Source organism: Procambarus clarkii, chromosome 57 (genome assembly GCF_040958095.1).
Source record: "Procambarus clarkii isolate CNS0578487 chromosome 57, FALCON_Pclarkii_2.0, whole genome shotgun sequence".
Lineage (NCBI taxonomy): Eukaryota > Metazoa > Arthropoda > Malacostraca > Decapoda > Cambaridae > Procambarus > Procambarus clarkii.
The window spans coordinates 15,690,369-15,715,389 of NC_091206.1; the positions used below are offsets into that span (position 1 = coordinate 15,690,369).

Genomic DNA, 25,021 nt, shown 5'->3' on the forward strand with positions numbered 1-25,021 from the left:
GTTCACATCAAAAGGATATATTTACCAGCATATGTGAGGTTGGCTAAATTAACAACAGACTTTAGGAATTTGCATAAGGAATCATACAGGACCTTGTATATCGCAAATACGAAACCAATCCTGGAGTATGCGGATCCAAGGAGTCCATATCTAGTCAAGCATAAGACGAAATGGAAAAAGGTTGAACGGTATACCACCAGACAAGTCCCAGGCTACGAGATACGAGTTGCGAGGAAATGCTAGAGGAATTTTCATGGCAATTTTGCAAAATAAATACAGACAGATGTATTAACACGGGTGGTACACGCACAAGGGGACACAGGTGGAAACTGAGTTCCCAAATAAACCACAGAGACATCAGAAAGAATTATTCAGTGTCAGAGTAGTTAACAAATGGAATGCACTAGGCAGTGCAGTGGTGGAGGCAGACTCTATACACAGTTTAATATGTAGATAAGATAAAGCCCAATAGGTTCAGGGGCCTGTATACCAGTTGACATACAGGCCCCTGATATATACCAACCCCCGTAAGTATACTCGTACACGTCACATTCACACACACACATCTTGAAAGAAGTAGACTAAGATACAATTCACACAACGTTTTACTAAGGGCCGCTCTTCTCCGTCATATTTTGATCAGTTCCATGCACTTCCCCCATGCACTTCCCCCATGCACTTCCCCCATGCACTTCCCCCATGCACTTCCCCCATGCACTTCCTTTTTCTATTTCCTATAACATTGTGCCGATTAATTAGCTCAATTGAGGGTCCCGTTAGTACAGTCGGATTCGTTCTCGACTCACAATCGAAAATTCCAGGTCCGAATCCCGGGTGGGACAGAAATGGTTGGGGTGGGATATCCTATCACCTAATGCTTCTGTTCACCTAGCAGTAAGTAGGTACTCAGGAGCTAGTCAGCTTGTTGTGGGGTTGTCAGTAATTCGACCTTGTGGGGGGAAGGGAGTTCGATATAAGCCTAACGTATGAATTTCACTCTGGCTGTCTGTCCCCGCGACACAATGAATTATTATTATTAAATTAATAATTAGGTGATATTATGTCACACACATGTTCTTGATGATCGACATGGCCCATCAGGTGTCATTAAGGATGAGTCAAGAGGATGAGTCAGGTGTCATTAAGGATGAGTCGTACGATCTCCGTTAACTCATCACGTTTAATTGAGAGTGAACCGCAGTGTGGTTTTAGTGTTGGTGGAGTAGGAATCGAACCCCCGGTCACAGTGACCAACCTACCATAGCCAGCAGGTAGGTGCTCACCTAGTTGTGTTTGCCGGGGGTTGAACTTCGGCTCTTTGGTTCCGCCTGGCTCACACGGGGTTAGGGGGATGAGTGTACTCATCTAGTTGTGCTTACAGAAGGATGAGCTTCAAATCTTTGGTCCCGCTTCTCGACTTTCAGTCAACTGGTGAGTAGATTCTCAGGCTTAATAAACTCTGTCATATCTACATATGGAGCTGTGTGAAGTCTTCCTCATCTACTTCACTTAGTGAGTTTGATTTGTTCACTACTCTGACATTGAACACAACATTGTGTATATATCTGTGGCTAATTCTGGTGCTTATTGTACTCGCCTATTCTCTCTTATTCATCGTACGATTGGGGAACAAGTGGAAAGCATTAAAAAGGGATGTATAGGTATGACAAAAAAATAACAGGATCAGGAGCCATTGCTATAGACGATCGGCAACTAAATGGTAAAGCCCAGCAGGTAAATAATTAATCCTAGAACCAAGTCAACTCTCATACCAGAAAAGGTTGAGAGCTGATCTCGAGACAATTTCAAATGCTCAACATAATTGGAAAACATTAATCCGAGCCACTTCTTGAAAAGATCCACTATAACTATGCAGTGGGCAACAGCCGCGTCCAGCCCAACACGGCACGATTATGTATGACAACCATCAAGACATACATGTTCACTCACAGGTGAATAATAATGGAACCTATGGATAAATAATAACCCATGGATAACAGGACGTCGGAATCAAAATCCACCATTCACTGAAAGTTGCACAAGCTTTCTTGCCCGAAACGCTATGCGTGCTAGTGGCTTTACAAAAATGTAAAATCAACTTAATTTCTATGTTCTCTGTTAAACCCCCAATGTACCATCTTGTATGTAAATTTATAAAGAAATAAATTGAATGAGTTAACCCCTAATATTTATATATATCTACTGCGTGTTCTCTGATTATGTTAGAAAACGTTATTAGGTGACCCTAAACTAAAACGGCAATGCTCCTCGCTTTTATAGAAATATATAAATTTTATGTATGACGCTACGATACTACATTGCTAGATTTTATATGGCTGCAACATACGAATTTGACAAATTCATAACAATTCCTTCCCTGTTTTGAGAATTCGAGCTTTTGTCTTGTGAAGAGTTGATTTATTTTTGTATTAACAAGCTTAAGTATACCTAGCAATGTGTTACTACACTACACACAGAAATCACAATAGCGTGAGGCATCAAATGAACAAATCCACAAGAATTTTGGAACGGTTGAGGGTTTTAATGGTTTTAAAGTCTGGGTACAGCACAAGAATATCTTCCAATATTCGTGAGTGTATGAAGAATGTATGAAGTAGTTACAGAACTCAAAGTACCTCATACCATTTGGTCTGAAATCGTTAATTATAAGGCAGTCACGCATACAGCGTTGGACATGCTCGTATGTCCCAGCTCTTCTTCACATAGTTTATAATTGGAATTTTCACCATTGGGAGAGTCATTACCTGTTGCCACCTGCCATAGATATTGATATTCCAGCTTAATTCTTGCAGTTACTATGTCACACTGTCTAGTGAATGATTTGTGCTGCCCGAACATATAGTTCTCAGATCTAAACATGTCATAACTCTTTATACTTGGGCTTTCTGCTGTTTGAGGGTCAGTGACTGCTCTTCTACCATCCCTAATTTCTTGAAATGCTGAGGCATAAAAAGCGCTCGAAATCAGGGTTCACTATTGTACTCCACAGTTTTATAGATATAGAGTGTAGTTGAGTGTGTGGAGTAGCTTTATATTTTTTAGAATTTTCAAGGATTTAAGTATGGATGCTACTTGCTGTCTGGTGATGGGATTTAGTTTAGTCTCCGTGATGCAGTGGTAAGACACTCGCCTGGCGTTCCGCGAGCGCTTTGTCATGGGTTCGTATCCTGGCCGGGGAGGATTTACTGGGCGCAAATCCTTAACTGTAGCCTCTGTTTAACTCAACAGTAAAATGTGTACTTGGTTGTAAAAACGATTCTTCGCGGCGGGGATCGTATTCCAGGGACCTGCCCGAAACGCTACGCGTACTAGTGGCTCTTCAAGAATGTAACAACTCTTGTATATATCTCAAAAAAAAAATTGCTGATGTTCTTTTTTTACCTGAGGGTAAAAATCTGAAAGCCACTATCTCACTAGTGGCCTCGATAGGAACTGTGAAGTCTACGATTTGTCAAAGGTTCCCCTCATTGTTCCTGAATATTTTTCCCACTACATTTTGAAATGGAGTAATGTCTTGGTATTTACGGCTTCGGGGAGTAGGCTGTTCAAAGCGTTTATAACCCTATGGATGAAAAAGCATCTTTTGTTTGCTGTCCTTCATTGTGGCTTGTTGAGCATAAAGTCTTTGACCCTTCGTATGTATTATCCTATAGACTACACTTATGGTCATTCTTAAACCCATCGGTGATATAATAATATATACATTAAACTGTGTAACTAGTTTATCAAGACTGTAACTTGCCTTGCTAAAGGAATTTTGAGGTTCAGCTCCTGAGTCCATAATGTGTCGGTGTAACCTTTTCCACTGCCACCCACTAGATGGATGTGGGGTGTTTAGTAAATTGCCTAAACTAACTGTTCTCTGTCCTACATTGTAGCTTGTTGAACTTGAACCTGTTACCCCTCTATGCATTACATGGTCTGGCTTAATATCCTCCAATTTGTTTATTTTAAAGGTCTCGATGAGATCAGCCCTGCCATGTCTGGTGTGCAGTATTGCTAGTCGTGTGACCCTCGACCATTCCTGGTAAGAAAGTTGACTTAGTGCAGATGAGGAGTCACAATAACGTGACTGAAAAATGTTGACCAAACCACACACTATAAAGTGAAGAGACGACGACATTTCTTAGTTTTGACTAAGTTTTGTTTTGGAATGATTTTTGTGGCTTGGTGTTTAACTTTCTCCGAAGCAGATATATGCTTCTGAAGATGAGGTTTCCATGCTTGTATAGTAGTAGTAGTACTAGTAGGCATCCATCAGTCTCAGGAGACTATGGAGTTGCGCTCTGGTTGTCGGTCTGGAGTGGCCTCACCAGGGCGCAAAGCCAGGGTAGGTTGATATGGGGGAGAAGCTGTTACCCAGGCAGCAGGTCCCCCCTCTCCACGGCGCTGAAAGTCTCAAGCTTGTATACAATACTCCAAACAGGGCCGCAGGAGAGATTTATTCACTTGAATACCCACTTTATTTTCCTTAAAGTCAAAGGTTCATTTGACTATTCCTAAGGTTTGGTTGCTTTCTTTAACTGCAGCTCTCAGTTAATGTTCAATTTTCAATGATTGGTGGAGCTTAACTATTGGGGTTTTTTCTTCGTCAGTCTGCTGCATAGTAGTGTTTCTGTTATGATAATAGTGATGTACACTCTTATGCCCTACATGCAGGGTTTAATATTTTATCAATAATAAAAAACATTTACCAGTCTTCTGAATATTTGTGGAGTTTGTGTAAATCTCTTTATAAGAGATATAATCTCTTTATAATCTCTTTATAAATCTCTCTCCTCAATATCATTTTTGCTTCCTACTTTACCATGGATCTTAGTGCCATTTGCAAAATTAGTGATGAGATTCATAATAGTCTCGTCTATGTCATTGATGTATAAAATTATTTATGATGAGTAATTATGTAAAATAGTTTTGAGTTGTAGCCCCCCAGGCACAAATTCTCTGACATATGGGTATAGACAAGTGAATAATACTGTACAGTACTCTATTGTGTAATCAGGCAGAGCAAAGTAGATGTATTGCATTACAGAGAGTATGCCTGCAGCTTTAGATACTCTTCCTATTATACTGTATTTTGTTTATGGTAATTTAATTAAGTTCAATTTGTTGTTGATGTGAGCACAAAGACCTTCCCCTTCAGCACTGCTCTCAATTTGAGTATTGTTTAGTCTTAGTTCTATTGAATTGTGCGACTTATTTACAAATAATGTGTTCTACAATACGTTTTTTCAATGTTGAGGGTGAGTTTGTTAGTAGGTAGCCACTTGTGAACTTTTTTTTTAGTCCCATATTTACTGTCAGAATAACTGGGTTAGCTTTTGAAAAAATTAACGTTGGGTGGGTCATCAGCAAACATAAATTATATTACCTGTTATTTATATAACTGCCTAACCAACGAAGTCATAAATGCCAAAACACTGCTGAATTTTAAAGTTCAGCTCAATAAAATCAGTATGACAAGTGGAGGACGATTGACAAGCCACTGGTTTCTTGTCCTCATTGAGGCCACTAGGAAGATATTGGCCCTCAGGTAAATTCGGGTAAAAAGGATGTGTAATACATAGTTACTCAATAAGCCACAATAATATTGCCTAAAATTAGACACCCAACCCACCCATCAGAAAACAAAGGAAGTGATGACGTTCTGGTCCATCCTGGATCATTATCACATCTTGACATAATTGAACAAAAGGATTGAACCAGGATTGAACAAAATGTTGACACTTTATTTTTAGATGTGTGGGTTGTCTTACATATTATTAGTATTACAGAATTTAAGAGTGCCACCACATTTTCTTCTTAGTATTTATTCAGATTTTGAATTTATATTCATACAATGCAAGGAAGTATGGTAAAAGCACATAGAGTAAATGGTAGAGTACTTGAGTGGATAAAACAATGGGTAAAACTAAGAAAGCAAAGGGTCATCCTAAATAGAAATGAATCTGACTGAAGAAATGTGGCAAAGTAAGGCTGTTGCAAGGTTCCATTTTGTAATATTCGACAATGACATTGATGAGAATATTACATACATCATCAAATTTGCAGATGACACTTAAGATTTATGGAAATGTAGGTAATGAAAATTATATTCAGGCCTTATAAAGAGATCTATATGAACTCCATAAATGGTCAGAAGACTGCCCGATACCTCTTTAATATTGAAAATGCAAGACCTTGCATGTGGGGCATAACAATGCACACCACAACTGCCAAATAAACACCATTACCTTACAGCAGAGTGAATGAGACAAGGACTTGGAGTTAGAATCCATAAATTACTGAAAAGATTCATAAATGGGAGCTGCAGAGAAGAAGTCAACCAAATCCTAGGAATAGTCAGACATAATTTTTATTTTCAGGGAAAAGAAGGTAATTAATTATATAAATCTCTTGTGTGCCCCCACTTGGATTATTATATCTAAGCATAGAGGACTCATCTTCAGAAAGATATTCCTGCTTTGGAGAAAGTCCAACACCAGGCAACAAAAATCATTCTAGAACAAAGTCAGTCTCATACCAGAAATGGTTGAGGACTGCATGATTAACAACACTACAAATCAGACATGACAGGACTGATCTCATCGATACCTTTAAAATATTGAACAAGTTGAAGGATATTAATCCACTTCTTCAAAAGGTCAGATGTGACATGAACAAGAGCAACGGATTCAAACTTAACAAGCCACAGTGTAGGACAGAAAACACGAGATGCTTTTTCACCCCCAAGGGTTATAAACCCATAGAACTGGCTTCACGCCGAAGCTGTAACTGCCAAAACCCCGTTACAATTTAAGATCCAAATAGATAAAATAATCAAGACAAATGGGGGACCTATGACAAGCTGCCTGCTTCCTGTCTTCGTCGAGGCCACTAGAGAGATAGTAGCCCCTCAGGTAAATTATAAATGACATATAGATAGCTTGCTTATTTACATGTATACACAAAATTGTTCCCAAATACAAGACAATGGATAGCCACAATTTAATTAATATGGATAAAGTAAGATGTTAGGTACATGTATATTAACTTTAATGTTATTAAAATGTAGAGTATTTTTCTATTAGAAAATCATTTCCCATAGTCCTGTTGCAATCCCAACACACGATTGTTGTATAACATTTGACCTTTTCTGCAGTTTTAAATTGGTGATAGTCAATTTCAATATGTCCAATATATCACTTTAACTTGTGCAAACATCATGCAAGACATAACACATTCTATTAATTTTACTACAAGTATCGTTTAAGGTATGGAATAATATTGATGGTTAATAAAGATTATTTTATTTTACATTTTGCAAGTAACATGTGAGACTAGCACAGCATGGTAAATGTGAGTTTGAAGGAAGATAAAACCAACAAAAAATTACTTCGAGTGAAAAGCCTCGCCTTGTTTCCTATGAAGAAAATTAGCTTTTGCTTATGTAAACTTAACAGATGAATCAAGCACTGTAATGATAATTTTGTGTAATAAAGTTCCTTAGTCCAAAAGTTTATTAATAATATTTGGCAGTTATTTGCATTAGAGGATTATCCTTTTACAATTCATAATCGTAAATGAGCTGAAAATATGTACAGATTCTGTAGAGTAACATCAATGGTATGTAAAGTGCAGCTGCAGTCATTCTTGCTGATATTTGTACTAACTGAAAATGCATGTACTGTACAGTACTTACTAGCATGAAGTACTGTACTTGGAAAGATTTCTTTTACTGGTGAAATAATCTAAATGTAATTACCCAAATACAGTTACAGAATGAGAGCAACATTAATGGTGTCCAGTCATACCTACAGTTTTGTCATATGACGCTTTAAGACTGCTGATTCGATGACCAAACCACACACATTAGAAGATGGAGAAACGACGACGTTACGGTTCGTCCTGGACCATTATCAAATCATGTGACTTGATAATGGTCCAGGACGGACGGAAATGTTGTCGTTTCTCCATCATCATCTCCATCACGTATATGATGGAGAAACGTGTATTCAGCCACGTTATTGTGACTCATCATCTGCACTGCTGATAGTTTTGGCATGAGTACATTGAGAGGAGTTTGCCCTTACTGGGTAATATAGTGTGTCGAACACTTCCCGGTGTTGGCATATACTGACAGGTGATTCTTAATGCAAGACTACAATAAGTCATCACATAATAAAGATATATACTCTGTAGGAAAATATATTCTGTACTTAGCTAAAGCCAAAAATCAATATTATACACATATAAATATATATTAATATACAAATATACAAGTAATCAAGCTCCATTTAATTTATTTCATAACAGGATAATAATCCAGCATAGTGGATTCCCAATTCAATGGAACAAGATATAATTGAAAATTGAATACAAAAAGTTTTCCGTTTTCAATTGCATCAGAACAAACATAAGACATATGGATAAATGAGAAATTACTGCTAGACTATTTGAAGTGTTGATAAACTTGAACAAATTAAAAACAAAGTATTTTGTATGTTGAGATTGAAACTTTTCAAAGTGATTTGTGGCAAAATTATGAGAAATGCATGATGTATCATTTGCACTAATAAAACACATTATTTGTAGTAAAATATGCAAAATAACAAATGCAATAGCAGATCACAGGCATAGGAAGAATTAAGACCAATCATTCATGTGATTAAGACTTTGAGACACACATGTCTACCAAGTCAAGCTTGGTCTCCCAAGTCAAGCCTGGCCTTGGGCCAGGCTTGGGGAGTAGAACTCCCAGTACCCCATATTGCAGGTATCAAGCAGGTATCTATCGTACAGTGTATGAGTCCATTTTTACATCAATGTAGCCATTAGCATTGTTGTATCTTTATAGCAGTTGGCATGTACACATATTAAAAAAATAGAATGATTCATACAAAAAGCAAAGCTTAATCAATTGTAGGAGGAAGATCGAATTTGTGTAGAAGCCATCCGATCATACACATAGCTTGTAGCATTAAGAATTTGTATATCACACAAAAATGATATAGATTCTAAAGTACATTATTGATATTCTTGAACAATATCACACAGATATTGAACAGAAAATAAGTTATTCAATCAGAGAAAATAACAAAATATTCCAAAATATTTGTTTAGTTACTCTACGTATGTTTAACAAGAAATATTTTGTGTAAATGACCAATTAACACTCTCTTTATCATACCAAAAAGTAAGCAACTGAACATCTTGAGTGTAAGATAATTTAACATATATTGTACACTAACGTTTATTTATGTTGGGATTATTATTTGGATTTGTGGTTAACATTGAGAATATTTATATAAATAGGATTTAATGCTGAGAACATATTTGAGAGTAAATATTATGAATTTATCATGAAAAAGTTACCCTGGAATCATCTGCAGTCAATGGAAATTCAGTGGTCATGTACAAGAGCAGAATCACATTATTAGCTTAATTTCTGTACAGTAGTTTTAATATTTAATTTGAATTCAGATGTGTTGGTTTTATTCTTAAGTACATGCTCCTGTTACCATACTGTAATCAATCTCCATTTAGATACATTTTTAGAACTTTAAAACAGAGATTCCATGCCATATCATTAAAATGTATACACAGTACTCTTGTGTACTTGGGAAGTGTCCACATAAATTACACAGCTGAAATATCTAAACATTTTCCTCCAAACTTTTACATATGTACAGAGTTTCGTCAGGTAGCCTACCCAATCACTCACAGATGTACACATTTTCACAGAGTACACAACCATTTACAGAAGTACACACCATCAGGTATGCAATCATTTGCAGAAGTACACACTATCAGGAACTCAACCACACACACACATGTGTAAACAGTTTTATTAGATATTCAACCATATATATATATATATATAAAGATACACAATTTCATCAGGTACTCAACCAGTCCATCAGCCATGGACGACCTCACAGGACTATTTGACACACCAGAGCTATCAGCTCTGTTCTTTTAATGCAGTTCTTTAAGTTTCACAGACTTGTTATTTCTCCAGACTCAGTTTGTTTTTCCTGGTCCAAGGAGCTTATCAGATATTTGGAGGTCATCCAGATCTCACAAAACCTCAGCTGTACTGTGTCTGCCAGCTTTCCCAAGACTCCTAGGTCTTCTAGGTCTCAAAGTCTTCAAGGTCTAAGAGATTTGTCATTTCTTCTATCTCTCTCTGGGGTAACAGCTGTAGTCCATCTAGAGCTCATTAACAGGAGGACAGGAACCTGCTGGAAGATTTGTATACTATATTATTCAAGTAGCCATATTACTCTGAATAGTAAATATGCTTTCATATACTGTGGTGTACTTCTCTTTAAATATCTTGGTTTAAATATTGCACATTTGTGGTATATACAGTAGTTATAAATGTGATGAATAAAGTATATTACAATTTTGCCTTTAAGATTCCAGGTCAAATTAGGAAAACATTCCAAGGAATATGTGTGCACTAGCCTATTTATTCTAATATATTTATAAGTAACTAATAAATTCTAATATATTTATCCAGTAACCATTTCAGAGAAATGGTTACTGGATTTCAACATGAGCAAATGTAAAGTTATGAAAATGGGACTAGGTAATAGACCAAAGGGACAGTACACAATGAAGGGGAACTGCCTACCTGTGACGACGTGAGAAAAACACCTGGGTGTGGACGTAACATCTAATCTAACTCCTGAGGCACATATGAATAGGATATCGACAGCAGCATACTCTACACTGGCAAAAGTTAGAACATCATTCAGAAAACTAAGTAAGGAGGCATTTAGAGCGCTTTACATTGCTTACGTGAGGCCAGTCATAGAGTATGCCGCCCCATCAATGAGTCCCCACCTGAAGACACACATAAGGAAACTGGAAAAGGTTCAGAAGTTTGCAACGAGACTCGTCCCAGCAATACGAGGCATGGGGTATGAAGAGCGCCTGAAGAACTGAACTGAGGAACGACACTAGAAAAAAGAAGGGAGAGGGGGGGGATATGATAGGAGCGTATAAAATACTCGGGGGGGATTGACAGAGTGGACATAAACGAAATGTTCACACAGAACAGTAACAGAACGAGGGGACATGGGTAGAAGCTGGAAACCCAGATGAGTTACAGAGATATTAGGAAGTTTTCTTTTTGCATGAGAGTAGTGGAAAAATAGAATGTACTTAAGGATCCCAGTCATTATGGACGAAGAGGAGGAGGACGCGGGAGAGAATCAGTAATAGCGAGAATCCGTCTTGGATACAAATATCCATGGAGATATGGAATGGGGACAACAGTTGATCAGCGAAGTTGCAGAATCTGTGGTGAGAGTGACGGACACTGCCTTGACCACTATCTATGTGAATGTGAATACCTGAGAGACATTAGAAATATGTGTAGAAAAATAAACCCCACATTGTTTGAGTTAGGAAAACACTATTTGTCAAATATTGATACTGTTCTTAATAGATTCCCCCATTTTGCACCCGCAAGATAACGTAAGCTTTTAAGGGTTGACAGATGTTAATCTTCTTGTTTGAGGAGCTGTTCGCTTGAGTCAGTTAAGCAAGTCCCAGCTGTGTCTGGGTACAAATGACAGGATGAACAACCCAGCGGGTTTTCTTCCTATTGGGGAGTGTTGTACATGCTGCTATAGCGGTATGTCTACTCACAAGATGAGTGGTGCTGCCCAATAAACTCGCCCCTCGGGGCAAAATTTAAAAAAATAAATAAAAAAGGAGCAGGTGGTGGAAGCAAATTCTATTCATAATTTTGAAACTAGGTATGATAGGGAAATAGGACCAGAGTCATTGCTGTTAACAACTGATGGCTCGAAAGGCGGGATCCAAGAGTCACTGCTCGATCCTGCAGACACAAATAGATGAGTACAAATAGGTGAGTACACAGGACCAAAGAGCCAAAGTTCAATCCCTCACAAGCCCAACTGGGCGAGTACCTACCCTAAGCCAGCCGTTCATGGCTCGCCGAGTTGGGCAAGGGCACCAACGCTTGTTGCAACTGCTGCAACTTGTCAAGTTGAGGAGAGCGAGTGCGTTTGGGTCTCGTCTCTGGCGTCACTCTTCGCACATTCTGCATCAGTTTCCCCTCAATCGACCTCCACCTGGCGTCCATCTCCATCACGTATGCGTTACTTTCAACCTGCAATGTGTGCCAACTTAATATTTACCTGATTTTTTCCCCTGATGGCCACTAACACTAGTGGCTTCGACGAGGACAGGAAGCCGGCGGCTTGTCAAAGGTCGCAGCTCTCCCCCTCCCATTTGCCTTGATGATGTTGATAATATGTTGTAGGAGTGTTTGGAAATGTTAAGATAAAATGTGAAATGAGAGAGAGAGAGAGAGAGAGAGAGAGAGAGAGATAGATAGATAGATAGATAGATAGATAGATAGATAGATAGATAGATAGATAGATAGATAATATAAAGCGATAATTAGTTAGACATGTACGGAACTTTTAAAATGAGTGATAGAGAGAGAGAAGGAATAATGGGGGAGGGACAGAGCATGGGGAGAGGAGGAGAGTTATCCAGTTATCTGCAGGCCAGCATATCTCATGATACTAACTGGAAGCCATAATGAATACAGGGAGTATAATGCATTCAGGAAGTTTAATGAATAAGGACTATTGTAATGAGCACAGATTAGAGTAATGAATCCTGGTATAATGAGCAGAAAAAAAATCCTTAGAAATAATGGGGGGGACTTTTTGACAATCCACCAATTTCCTGTCCCCATCGAGGCCACAAGAGATGCTGGTCTTCAGGTAAATAATAGCCAGAGGCTAGTGTAATGACCCATGACTGGAGGTTGTGAAGGTGCAATTGTTGTTGAGGAAAAGTGTGGTGGTTGTGGTAGTTTTTACTGGTGAAAAGTGTGTTTGAAATGGTGCTTGTGGATGCATTAGGGCTTTTGTTTGTAAGAGTTAGTGTTGCGGTTCTAATAGTGATTGGTAGTGGTCTTTTGAGTTTGAAGTGGAGGGAGGAGAGAGACAGATAAGCATACAAATGTATACCTGTGATGTGTACTCACGGGGACGAGGGAGAGAGGGAGGTCAGGCAACAAATGTGAATTTCGTGTAAACAATGAATTTCAAACTTCCTCGGTGTGGAAGAAGGTTCAAAATAAATATGGTTAATAATACAACCCTAAATAAAAAAATCATAGTAAATTAAGTAATTCAAGAATGTTGGTTTTGACAAAATTACCAGAGACTAACATGACAATTTGTGAAGAATTTGTAACTTTAAAACAATGTTATGCTAATAACAAAATTTGCATTCTATATACAGTATATCTAAGACTCACACATTGCAAGTTAGAATCAAATCATTTAAATCAGTCTTCTGATATAATAAAAATATATATTTGGTATATTTTGCAAGTGAAACTTTTGAAAGCATTCCTTGGCATTAGGACATGTGATTATAAATCAAGGTATAGAAACGTTTATTTGTTTTCCCACTCTATGTGTTAAAATATTTATAATCAAATTTACCGGGGGCATACAAAAACTAAAAACAATACGGACTTTCCTATCAACGAAGGCATTCTCCTGATATTGAATGGAAACCATAAACAAATTAAAAAAAAAAATTCCTCTTTAAAGTTATGTATCCATACCATGGAAATCTAATGATCAGCAGTCAGAACGGATCTGTCGAGACTGTCAGTAAGACGGTCTCACCTCGTCACACACACATGCCTCCTCCAGCCATATATACATTGACAGTTTCACCCCATGACACTGCTCTTCAGTCTTTTTCATAAGAGGTAATAATCTTCCCTCATCAAATTCTCTCAATATTGGGGTAATACCTTCACTTCATCACACTCTCTCTTTCAGCCTCTTCCAGTCTGTGTTGGACCCATTGCCTTACATTACACACTCAACGTCATCCCGTTAACGGTAATAGCCTCACCTCATCACACTCTCTCTCAGCCTCCTCCAGCTTGCGTTGGACCCACTGCACCTCTCTCTCCAGCCCCTCGATAATCGCAGTCGAGGATATACCAGGTCCGGTAAACGAAGACTTCCACTTCGACCGGTCGTCACCTACGATCATGGGTTGCGACCTTGCGCTCCATCGAGTGTCTTCCTTAGACATGGATGATCTTTTGTACTGTGACAAGCCACCCTCTTCTACGATCATGAGATGTGACCTCGTATCTCTACTTGGGTCGTCGTCAGAGTCGGGTGAGGTGCTTGAGGATGACCTGAAGCTGGAGCAGCAGCTCGAGTCATCTCTGCTTGTCCGTCTTGGCGTCCACAAGTCGTCTTCAGAAGCTGTTGACCAGGAAAATGTAAATAAGCGCATATTGATGATGGCGGTGACAATATTACGTTATTCATGTGGATAATTAGCAAGAAAATATAAATAACAATAGCAAAGCACAGTAAAAATAATAAAAACATTGTAAAACTCTCCTATGAGCCAATAGGCCTGCGGTTTCCTTTATTCTCATGTTAATAATGGTGAAAATATGAAATAATGAAAGAACGTCATATGACCCACTTTAAGCTGACGATAATACTACAGGGGTAAAAATAATAATTTAAAGTTAAATTTGTTTAAATTCGAGTTAAATTCGGTGAATAAGTGAACACACACACCTGTGAGGCATGTAGCACATCACTGATAGGTACACAGCCACAGGTAAGCACTGACAGGTAAACACAGCTTACCAGAAAGACCCCAAGTACGTGAAAGTTGTACACAAAGCTTGTTTACATTATGTTTGATGATTGATTGATGAAGATTAAGCCACCCAAAAGTTGACACGGGCATGAATAGACCCTAAGTGGAGGCCCTTTTGAGCCATTACCAGTATCAAGAGATGATACTGGAGATCTGTGGAGGTGCGACTGCACCTGTTTGATCTTTTTACCCCCCCATTATATCAGATAATCTCCCCCCGTGATGAAGTATGGTAACTGGCACTCGACACACACCAACCCCATCTGAAAAGGGGAAGGGAAGGGGCTATCAGGAGAAAGCGCCGAGCCATTACGACTATATAGCACTTGGAAGGGATCAGGATAAGGATTTGGGATAGGACGTTGAGGGAAAGATGTAATTAGATTACCTGAGATGGGATCCGATGATCTGTCCGGCGTGTTTACGTCATCGTCTCGTTCGCTGTCTTCGCTGTACAAGCCGCTATCAGCGCGGCTTGTCATATCCAACCTGCGGAGAGGAATGTATGTTAGACGAGTCAACTCATTAAATCATCAAGTCTAGATTAAGTGGAGGGAGATGACGTCATTCTATTGAAGTTATAATACAAACATCACGTGACTTACGGTGAGACAGTTTTGACTCATCAAGTAGCCATCATCAGCAGCAGCATCATCAAAGGTGGATGTATTCAAGAGGCAATTATATAAGTTCTTGCAAGATGTGCCGGATCTACCGGGCTGTGGAGGATATGTGGCCCTGCGGGCCGCTCCAAGCAACAGCCTGGTGGACCAAACTCTCACAAGTCAAGCCTGGCCTCGGGCCGGGCTTGGGGAGTAGAAGAACTCCCAGAACCCCATCAACCAGGTAACTCCATACAAAATTCCATATGAAAGTGCAGAAGAAAATTAGAAGACTTCTCTCACGAGACGAGCAACAACTATTAAGATGGAGCCCAATAGCTGGAGCTGAATCCCCGCAAGCACTGATACGCAATGACAAACTTCCACGCGCGCCATTACAACATTAATCTACCCAAGCTTGTAGCGATTGGGCACGATAACTATAAACACTCCGTCAATATAAAAGGAGTGACAGTTATCAAATTATTCTGGGTACAAATCATTGTTCCATTAAGTCAAGATAGTTGGGTTACATTTATCAAAGGTAGATTATAATTTGCTCGACTCATTCAATTGAGTATTCCAGTCATCCCAGGGAATGTGGAGGACGCGACAAGGGTTGATTGCATTGTCTAATAAATAGGGAATGTAGTCAGGCCGACAGTGTGTTTAGCCATGACCTGAGGCCTACTGACACGTCTCTTGGAATTGTGGAAGAATTCCACAGTGCACTCAACAAGCACTCAACGTGCACTCAACAAGCACCCAACGTGCACTCAGCATTCACTCAACAATCACCATTCACCTACCAATCATCAGCCATATAGGTCATGTAGTACTATAGTCTGCGTCCTGGGCTTACACTCGAGGGACCTGATGTTTCTTTTCACCCAGCGAATGAAACAAAACGTTTCGCCGGGGGTAACGAAATGAACTAGGCCCTACGGAGGACCGCTGGGGATAAACATAGAAAAACCCATGGCCCTACGAAGGACCGTTGATAAAAAACTTCGACTCGTTCGCCGGGGTAACGAAATGGACTAGGCCCTACGGAGGACCGTTGGGGATAAACATGGAAAAACCCATGGCCCTACGAAGGACCGCTGGAAAAAAACAAAACGGTCCTTCGTAGTGCCTTTTCCCACTATATAGGTATTGATAAATTAGACAACTATGGTTGTTTCCGTTCTCGACAACGGGTAAACAGGACATTGAGATGCCGTTGGAATGGCCAACAGGGCCCAGAGAGTAAGGCTACCCCCCCCCCCCCCCATCTAGAGATACCTGGTTGATGGGGTTCTGGGAGTTCTTCTACTCCCCAAGCCCGGTCCGTGGCCAGGCTTGACTTGTGAGAGTTTGGTACAACAGACTTGCTTGGAGCGGCAAGCAACAGCGAACGCAAATGTAGCAAACACCATCGGCTTCCACTGTCATAACACCGTCAACATCCCTGGCTGAAGGGAGGATGGATAATCCAACTCACCTGCCACCAAACTCACACCACATTTACCACCACGCCAAAAGTAGCTTCAACACGCCCAAGTCAACAGTGATCAGACCACTTAACATTTCTTTACCTCCCCTATCTAATATTTCCAGAATTCCGCTTCCCATTCACCGCAAATATACCTTCCGTCTTACCTAACCTTTTGGTCAAAGCAGATTCCTAAGCTCCTTGTTGTTGACAACTTCTGCGGCTGGGAGCTGCTCGATTTTATTGCTGGTGCTCTTTTTTTTTGAGATATATGTACAATAAATGTACAATTTGAGAGATATATACAAGAGTTGTTACATTCTTGTACAGCCACTAGTACGCGTAGCGTTTCGGGCAGGTCCCTGGAATACGATCCCCGCCGCGAAGAATCGTTTTTACAACCAAGTACAACTGTTTTATTTTCCGGGATATTTTACTGTTGAGTTAAACAGAGGCTACAGTTAGGATTTGCGCCCAGTAAATCTTCCCCGGCCAGGATACGAACCCATGACAAAGCGCTCGCGGAACGCCAGGCGAGTGTCTTACCACTACACCACGGAGACTCTGACATTAATACATTCTCTGACTACATTTCCCCCATGTTGAGACTTTCACTATTGATCTCCTATCATGTAAACACGTTTTCTGTTAGTATGCTTCTTGCTGAGAGCAAAAACATGGGAGTTTCCCAGTCTCTCTCTCGGACGCTTGGAAACTTATAATCATATCACTCATGCCATCTGGGCGAGGTCGCCTCAAGATCACTACCACAGTGTTGCCAAGACATGCAAGTGAACCACAGTGAGAGAGAAGAATTAAGGTGTAACTAGCTATCAATGTTATCTAGCACAAGTAAACCACAGGCTTAGGATAATGTAATATATAATATCCTAAAATCAACACAGCGTCTTTCTTGATATCTGGTTAAAATTTACATGTGTCTAAATGCCGTACATGTGAATCAACAATTGATATATATTTCCTGTTAGGCTTAAGCTTATCGAGGTCCCCCTTACCTTGTGGTTATCTTAAGGTGGTTTCGGGGCTTAGCGTCCCCGCGGCCCGGTCCTCGACCAGGCCCCCATCCCCCAAGGTCGAACTAGTTTCATACTCCGGGATTCAACCCCACAACAGTTGCCAAACTGCCGGGTACCTATTTACTGCTAGGTAAAGAGAGGCATCAGATGAAGGGTAACGTACCCAAGCATTTCTGTCCCGCCTAGGGATCGAACCCGGGATCCTGCATGGGAGTCGAAGATGTAGCCCACTATGCTACAGGACCCATAAGAAGAAGAGGAAGCATTACGAGCCGAACTTACATAACCTCCGGTGACCTTTGTGACCTGTCAAAGGTCATCTCAAGCAGGACTACTACTGGCTAGTTAAGCTCCCTTCAGAGAAATGTGCTATACTTCCTTCAAAGACGGGAGACATCTCCCGTCACGCAGGGTGCAGTCGCACCTCCACAGATCTCCAGTATCAGCTCTTGATACTGGTAATGGCTCAAAAGGGCCACCACTTACGGGCTATTCATGCCCGTGCCACCTTTTGGGTGGCTTAATCTTCATCAATCAATCAATCCCTTCAAAGAGACTAGCTACATTTCCTTCAAAGAGACTAGCTACACTTCCTTCAAAGAGACTAGCTACACTTCCATCAAAGAGACTAGCTACAGTTCCTTCAAAGAGACTAGCTACACTTCCTTCAAAGAGACTAGCTACATTTCCTTCAAAGAGACTAGCTACACTTCCTTCAAAGAGACTAGCTACATTTCCTTCAAAGAGACTAGCTACACTTCCATCAAAGAGACTAGCTACACTTCCTTCAAAGAGACTAGCTACACTTCCTTCAAAGAGACTAGCTACACTTCCTTCAAAGAAACTAGCTACACTTCCTTCAAAGAGACTAGCTACACTTCCTTCAAAGAGACTAGCTACACTTCCTTCAAAGAGACTAGCTACACTTCCTTCAAAGAGACTAGCTACACTTCCTTCAAAGAGACTAGCTACACTTCCTTCAAAGAGACTAGCTACACTTCCTTCAAAGAGACTAGCTACATTTCCTTCAAAGAGACTAGCTACACTTCCTTCAAAGAGACTAGCTACACTTCCTTCAAAGAGACTAGCTACACTTCCTTCAAAGAGACTAGCTACACTTCCTTCAAAGAGACTAGCTACACTTCCTTCAAAGAGACTAGCTACACTTCCTTCAAAGAGACTAGCTACAGTTCCTTCAAAGAGACTAGCTACACTTCCTTCAAAGAGACTAGCTACAGTTCCTTCAAAGAGACTAGCTACATTTCCTTCAAAGAGACTAGCTACACTTCCTTCAAAGAGTCTAGCTACACTTCCTTCAAAGAGACTAGCTACACTTCCTTCAAAGCATTTTCTGCCCGGGAAACTGACCATAGATATAGATACAAGATAAAAAGAGCCATAATCTCTCACCACTATCTGTATCTAAGGCCGCCGCCGACGACAACAACGAAACTTTGTTTACACGACAAATTATCAAGAGAAAAAGTGCAATGCACTTTCATATACATTTGTTTGTGTTGTCTATTGTTGCATGTAAGAACAATGTGTACCTATTGTTTGTAGCTGTGTAAACTGTACACAGGGAGGCTACACCCAGGACGTCATGTTCTACTCTACAGGAGTCATGTTCTTTCACTCTACAGGAGTCATGTTCTTTCACTCTACAGGAGTTATGTTCTTTCACTCTACAGGAGTCATGCTCTTTCACTCTACAGGAGTCATGCTCTTTCACTCTACAGGAGTCATGTTCTTTCACTCTACAGGAGTCATGTTCTTTCACTCTACAGGAGTCATGCTCTTTCACTCTACAGGAGTCATGTTCTTTCACTCTCAGTGCCCAATGCTATGTCATTCCCAGTCTCCTGGAGTCCCATTTCAGCCAATTTCTAGGAGCAGCGTCAGTCGACTATGCTAAAGGGTCCTCCACCTAGTGTAGAAGAGACTTCTGGCACTGTTATCAACACAGAATATAATCAATATGAACTTCACAATGACCAAGAGACCAAAGTAGTACATAGAAACGTTTTTAAATATTTTTAAGACAATGGCAAAGAAGAAACTCATTGGTATTATTATTATTGTTTCAAATATTTTAAGATTTAGCGCGTGAGGAGACGTGGCCAGTGTGAAGGCATTGAACTATTCACAAGAAAATGAGTGCTGGACCAACCGGGCTGTGGTGGTATCTGGGCCTGCGGGCCGCTCCAAGCAACAGCCTGGTGGACCAAACTCTCACAAATCAAGTCTGGCCTCGGGCCGGGCTTGGGGAGTAGAAGAACTCCCAGAACCCCATCAACCAGGTATATGTGGGCCTGCGGGCCGCTCCAAGCAACAGCCTGGTGGACTAAACTCTCACAAGTCAAGCCTGACCTCGGGCCGGGCTTGGGCAGTAGAAGAACTCCCAGAACCCCATCAACCAGGTATATGTGGGCCTGCGGGCCGCTCCAAGCAACAGCCTAGTGGACCAAACTCTCACAAGTCAAGCCTGGCCTCGGGCCGGGCTTGGGCAGTAGAAGAACTCCCACAACCCCATCAACCAGGTATATGTGGGCCTGCGGGCCGCTCCAAGCAACAGCCTGGTGGACCAAACTCTCACAAGTCAAGCCTGGCCTCGGGCCGGGCTTGGGGAGTAGAAGAACTCCCAGAACCCCATCAACCAGGTATATGTGGGCCTGCGGGCCGCTCCAAGCAACAGCCTGGTGGACCAAACTCTCACAAGTCAAGCCTGGCCTCGGGCCGGGCTTGGGGAGTAGAAGAACTCCCAGAACCCCATCAACCAGGTATCAACCAGGTATAAAGTGAATATTTTCAAGATGGAAATTTGAAAGTTTCAGAATAAGCCATATTAGCCAGATTATTTATACTCTAGCGTGTTGTCTGCCAGCAACAACAACCTGGTTGCTAGAGTACAGCTCTTCGAATAATCTACGAATATTCTTCACGTAATACAAAGAATACACTCCAACACTGTGTTTGTGAATGCTCTGTTAGCGATGATCTTAGTCCAATTGTTACGGAATACTATGAGCTCTGTAACTACTTCATGCACTCACGAATATTGGAAGACATTCTTGTGCTCTACCTAGAGTTTACAAGTGCAGGCTGGTGGACTAAACTCTCATCTCAAATGAAATAGAAAAAGGAATGGAAACATCCAATGAATAATTCATTTAAATTTAATCCGGCGAAAACATTTCCATTTCAATTACGTTATATTATTTCGTCTAGAATTGTTGTCCTTTTCAGGGTGAAGTATGAACGAGTGCGGACGTGCCTGGCTCATGCTGCTCCACTCAGCCACTCAGCGAGAACAATGCACAAAAACACAGTCTGGACGCAACGTCCGCTCTTTATGTCCAGAAACTTGAATAAGTGGCAAAGTTCACAGAGCAGGACTGGAAAGTCATGCAAGACTGGACATGTGTGTCGCTTTGCTGGGTACACATGACGGAGAGAGAGAGAGAGAGAGAGAGAGAGAGAGAGAGAGAGAGAGAGAGAGAGAGAGAGAGAGAGAGAGAGAGAGAGAGAGAGAGAGAGAGAGAGAGGGGGAGAGAGGGAGGGAGGGAGAGGGAGGGAGAGGGAGGGAGAGGGAGGGAGAGGGAGAGGGAGAGGGAGAGGGAGAGGGAGAGGGAGAGGGAGAGGGAGAGAGAGAGGGAGAGAGAGAGGGAGAGAGAGAGAGAGAGAGAGAGAGAGAGAGAGAGAGAGAGAGAGAGAGAGAGAGAGAGAGAGAGAGAGAGAGAGAGAGAGAGAGAGAGAGAGAGAGAGAGAGAGAGATTGAGAGAGAGAGAGAGGGGGGGGGAGAGAGAGAGAGGGGGGGAGAGAGAGAGGGGGGGAGAGAGAGAGTGAGAGAGAGAGATAGATAGAGAGATTAACTTACTAAAACAAACATAAGAGAACTGGAAATAATGACGAGTGAATAATAAAGTGATCCGGAAACCCTCCAATAACCTCAGGAGACAGAGAGACAGAGACACAGAGAGAGAGAAGGAAGGATTCGCCACAACACTCACGGGATAATCCCCAACAGGAGATTCTTACCAATCAGTAACTACCAGGACGTGAGGTCTCTAGCTCTTGATCCCCGGCTTACTAGCCTTGCCGTACCCGTTATAATTCAGCTTTTCTGACGCCCGAGTTCCATGTCAAACCTTAAAGCTGTTGACAGGCGAAGGCTTCCGCAACTTGAGAAATACTAAGATGCTGGTCGGGTCAGGAGATTACTCTAACGAAGTGGTAATGAAACATCTCCTTCCGTTAACTGCGTCGCATGGGGGAGGGAGGGAGGGAGGGGGAAGACTGTGCCACCTGCGTCACGCGGAGGAAGGGGAAACTGCCAGTTGCGTCACGTAGGGAAAGAGGATTCAGCTAGCTACGTCACACAGGGGAAAGGGGACGTTTTCCAATTGCGTCAAGTGGAAGGGAAGAGGGAAGGAGGGACTCTGCCAGTTAGGCCACGCGGTGGGAAGGGGAAACTAACAGCTGTGTCAGGCAAGGGTAGGAGGAGACAGCCACCTGCGTCAAGGGAGGAAAGCTGCGTCACGCAAGTGGAGGAGTAATATCAGCTGCGTCACAATGTGGGAGGGTGGGAAACAAGGCGAAAACTAGAGTGTTGAAGCTACCTGGAACTCACAATTACAAATTCTTTTTAGCGTCTCAGCTTGGTACTGTGAGAGATCAATCTCTAGATTTCTACCACTCGTTGATATTAATGTTTTTCTCCTCTGGTTCACTCCTTCAGAGACATTAGTCTGAGCTTGTGAACACGTGCGAGTATAAGAGATGAGAAGCCAGGCCCATTGATGGCAAAGAAATTGATAAGCCAGGCCCATTGATGGCAAAGAAATTGATAAGCCAGGCCCATTGATGGCAAAGAAATTGATAAACCAGGCCCATTGATGGCAAAGAAATTGATAAGCCAGGCCCATTGATGGCAAAGAAATTGATAAGCCAGACCCATTGATGGCAAAGAAATTGATAAGCCAGGCCCATTGATGGCAAAGAAATTGATAAGCCAGACCCATTGATGGCAAAGAAATTGATAAGCCAGGCCCATTGATGGCAAAGAAATTGATAAGCCAGACCCATTGATGGCAAAGAAATTGATAAGCCAGGCCCATTGATGGCAAAGAAATTGATAAGCCAGGCCCATTGATGGCAAAGAAATTGATAAGCCAGGCCCATTGATGGCAAAGAAATTGATAAGCCAGGCCCATTGATGGCTGAATATTGAGAAGCGAAGTACGTTTAATGACATAATATCGAGAGGACATGTACACTGATGTCATAAGATTGAGAAGCCAGTCCCATTGATGTCATAATACTGAACCAGGTCCATTGATGTCATAATACTGAGCAGCATGAGGTCCCTCACAGCTGCTCCTCACACTCATTATATCTTCAAGGTAGACAGTATGAAGGACTTTGAGGAAGCAGTACAGTATTGAAGCTCCTGGAGGAAACTTACTTGTTGGTGCTGGAGGGCGGTGAGAGGGAGTGGTCACTGCTTGAGTGAAGGTCGTGGGCGGCGAGGGCGTGGGGGTGGGTGGCGAGGGCGGCCCGCACCTGGTTAAGGCCGCCGGCTACCAGGCTCCTGGCCGCGGTCACCCCCTGGACCACGCTCTCTCTGCAAGGGGGAGAGAGAGGAGGGTCAGTGAGTTGACGATTTGGCCGGGGCTAGTGTGTGTGTGTGTGTGTGTGTGTGTGTGTGTGTATTCACCTATTTGTGCTTGCGGGGGTTGAGCTCTGGCTCTTTAGTCCCGCCTCTCAGCTGTCAGTCAACTGGTGTACAGGTTCCTGAGCCTACTGGGCTCTATCATATCTACACTTGAAACTGTGTATGGAGTCAGCCTCCACCACATCACTGCCTGTATGGCTGGCGTCTGGCTGTGACAAGCCGCCCCCGCTTGAGCGCTTCCAAGAGCTGGAGGGCGCTCTTTAGAGTGGCTTGTGGTGCTCGTCTCCTGACCTACGAGGCGGAGGAGGAGTGCCCAGACAAAAACTTGCCTGTGTCGACTCTAGCTATCTGTGTGTTTGGTGTGCTTGAAGCCCCCTGTGTGTTTCCCGTTTTCCTTCATGGACAGAAATCTTGAAGAGTCCAAGAGACTGTTACGTACTTTTCACATCGCACAACAGTCCACAGTTTGTACTAATAGAAATTGCCCAAATGCCAGTCGACAGGTCAAGTAAGGAGCCTATCAGAAGAAAGCGCTATTGTTGTTGTTTTAGATTACTCAGAACGAAGTGTCCATGTAGCACGGGCTATGGTGAGCCCGTAAGAGAGAAAGCGCTAATGCCAGTTTGACTCTATAGCACTTGGGAGATGAGGAGGAGCTTGGGACCGCAGGACCGCGCCAGACACAACAGTCAAGTGATACTGTAGCGTCAGTATTGTGTGGAGGAAGGGTGGGAAATGCTCTAGACCCAACAGTGCGAGTGGGACTGGTAGGCAAGCACGCTGTTGTGGCACCTTTTGGCACCTTGTGGCACCTTGTGGCACCTTTTGGCACCTTGAGATGAAGTAGACGGCGGTGGGGCTTGGGTTAGGTGGGAAAGTGGGTTTGGTGGGGTGTGTAGGTTGGGTTTGGTACCTTGTTGATGGGGTTCTGGGAGTTCTTCTACTCCCCAAGCTCGGCTCGAGGCCAGGCTTGACTTGTGAGAGTTTGGTCCACCAGGCTGTTGCCTCCACAGCCCGGCTGATCCGGAACTTCTCTTAAAAAACAGTTGGGTTTGGTGGGGGGGTGTGGGTTAATAGGTGCAGTGTGCGTTTATTAGAAGGAGTGGGAGTTAGTATCTTGAGGTTATCTTGAGATGATTTCGGGGCTTAGGGCCCCCGCGGCCCGGTCCTCGACCAGGTCTCCACCCCCAGGAAGCAGCCCGTGGCAGCTGACTAACTCCCCGGTACCTATTTACTGCTAGGTAACAGGGGCATCAGGGTGAAAGAAACTCTGCCCATTGTTTCTCGCCGGCGCCCAGGGTCGAACCCAGGACCACAGGATCACGCGTCCAGTGTTCTGTCCGCTCAGCCACCGGCTCCCAAAGTGTGTGTGTAGGCCGGACATTGTAAAATAGATGAGGTTTAGAGGGAGAAATAAATGATTCGTTTACATGTAAACAACCAATAATTTACATTTTTCGTTTAGCGCAAACATAATTGTCATTGTCTTCAGCAGCTAAATTGTCCTATTAGGTTAGGTTAGGTTAGG

At 42.1% G+C, this 25,021-nt stretch overlaps 1 protein-coding gene across 2 annotated transcripts in view; it reads right to left on the reverse strand.

The window, feature by feature from the left end:
* Positions 1-7,294: 7,294 nt before the first annotated feature.
* Positions 7,295-25,021, reverse strand: part of LOC123744942 (uncharacterized) — an 89,989-nt gene continuing 72,262 nt past the window's right edge. The window contains exons 3-7 of one of the 2 annotated variants that reach the window (XM_069306327.1): positions 23,284-23,442; positions 15,095-15,195; positions 13,930-14,294; positions 11,950-12,148; positions 7,295-10,241 (exon numbers count right to left, since the gene is read on the reverse strand). In XM_069306327.1, coding sequence (XP_069162428.1) covers positions 11,951-12,148; positions 13,930-14,294; positions 15,095-15,195; positions 23,284-23,442 — 823 coding nt within the window. In that variant the 3' untranslated portion in view covers positions 7,295-10,241; position 11,950. Of the gene's footprint in view, positions 10,245-11,949; positions 12,149-13,929; positions 14,295-15,094; positions 15,196-23,283; positions 23,443-25,021 lie in introns of both variants that reach the window. The other variant, XM_069306326.1, reaches the window with a different exon arrangement.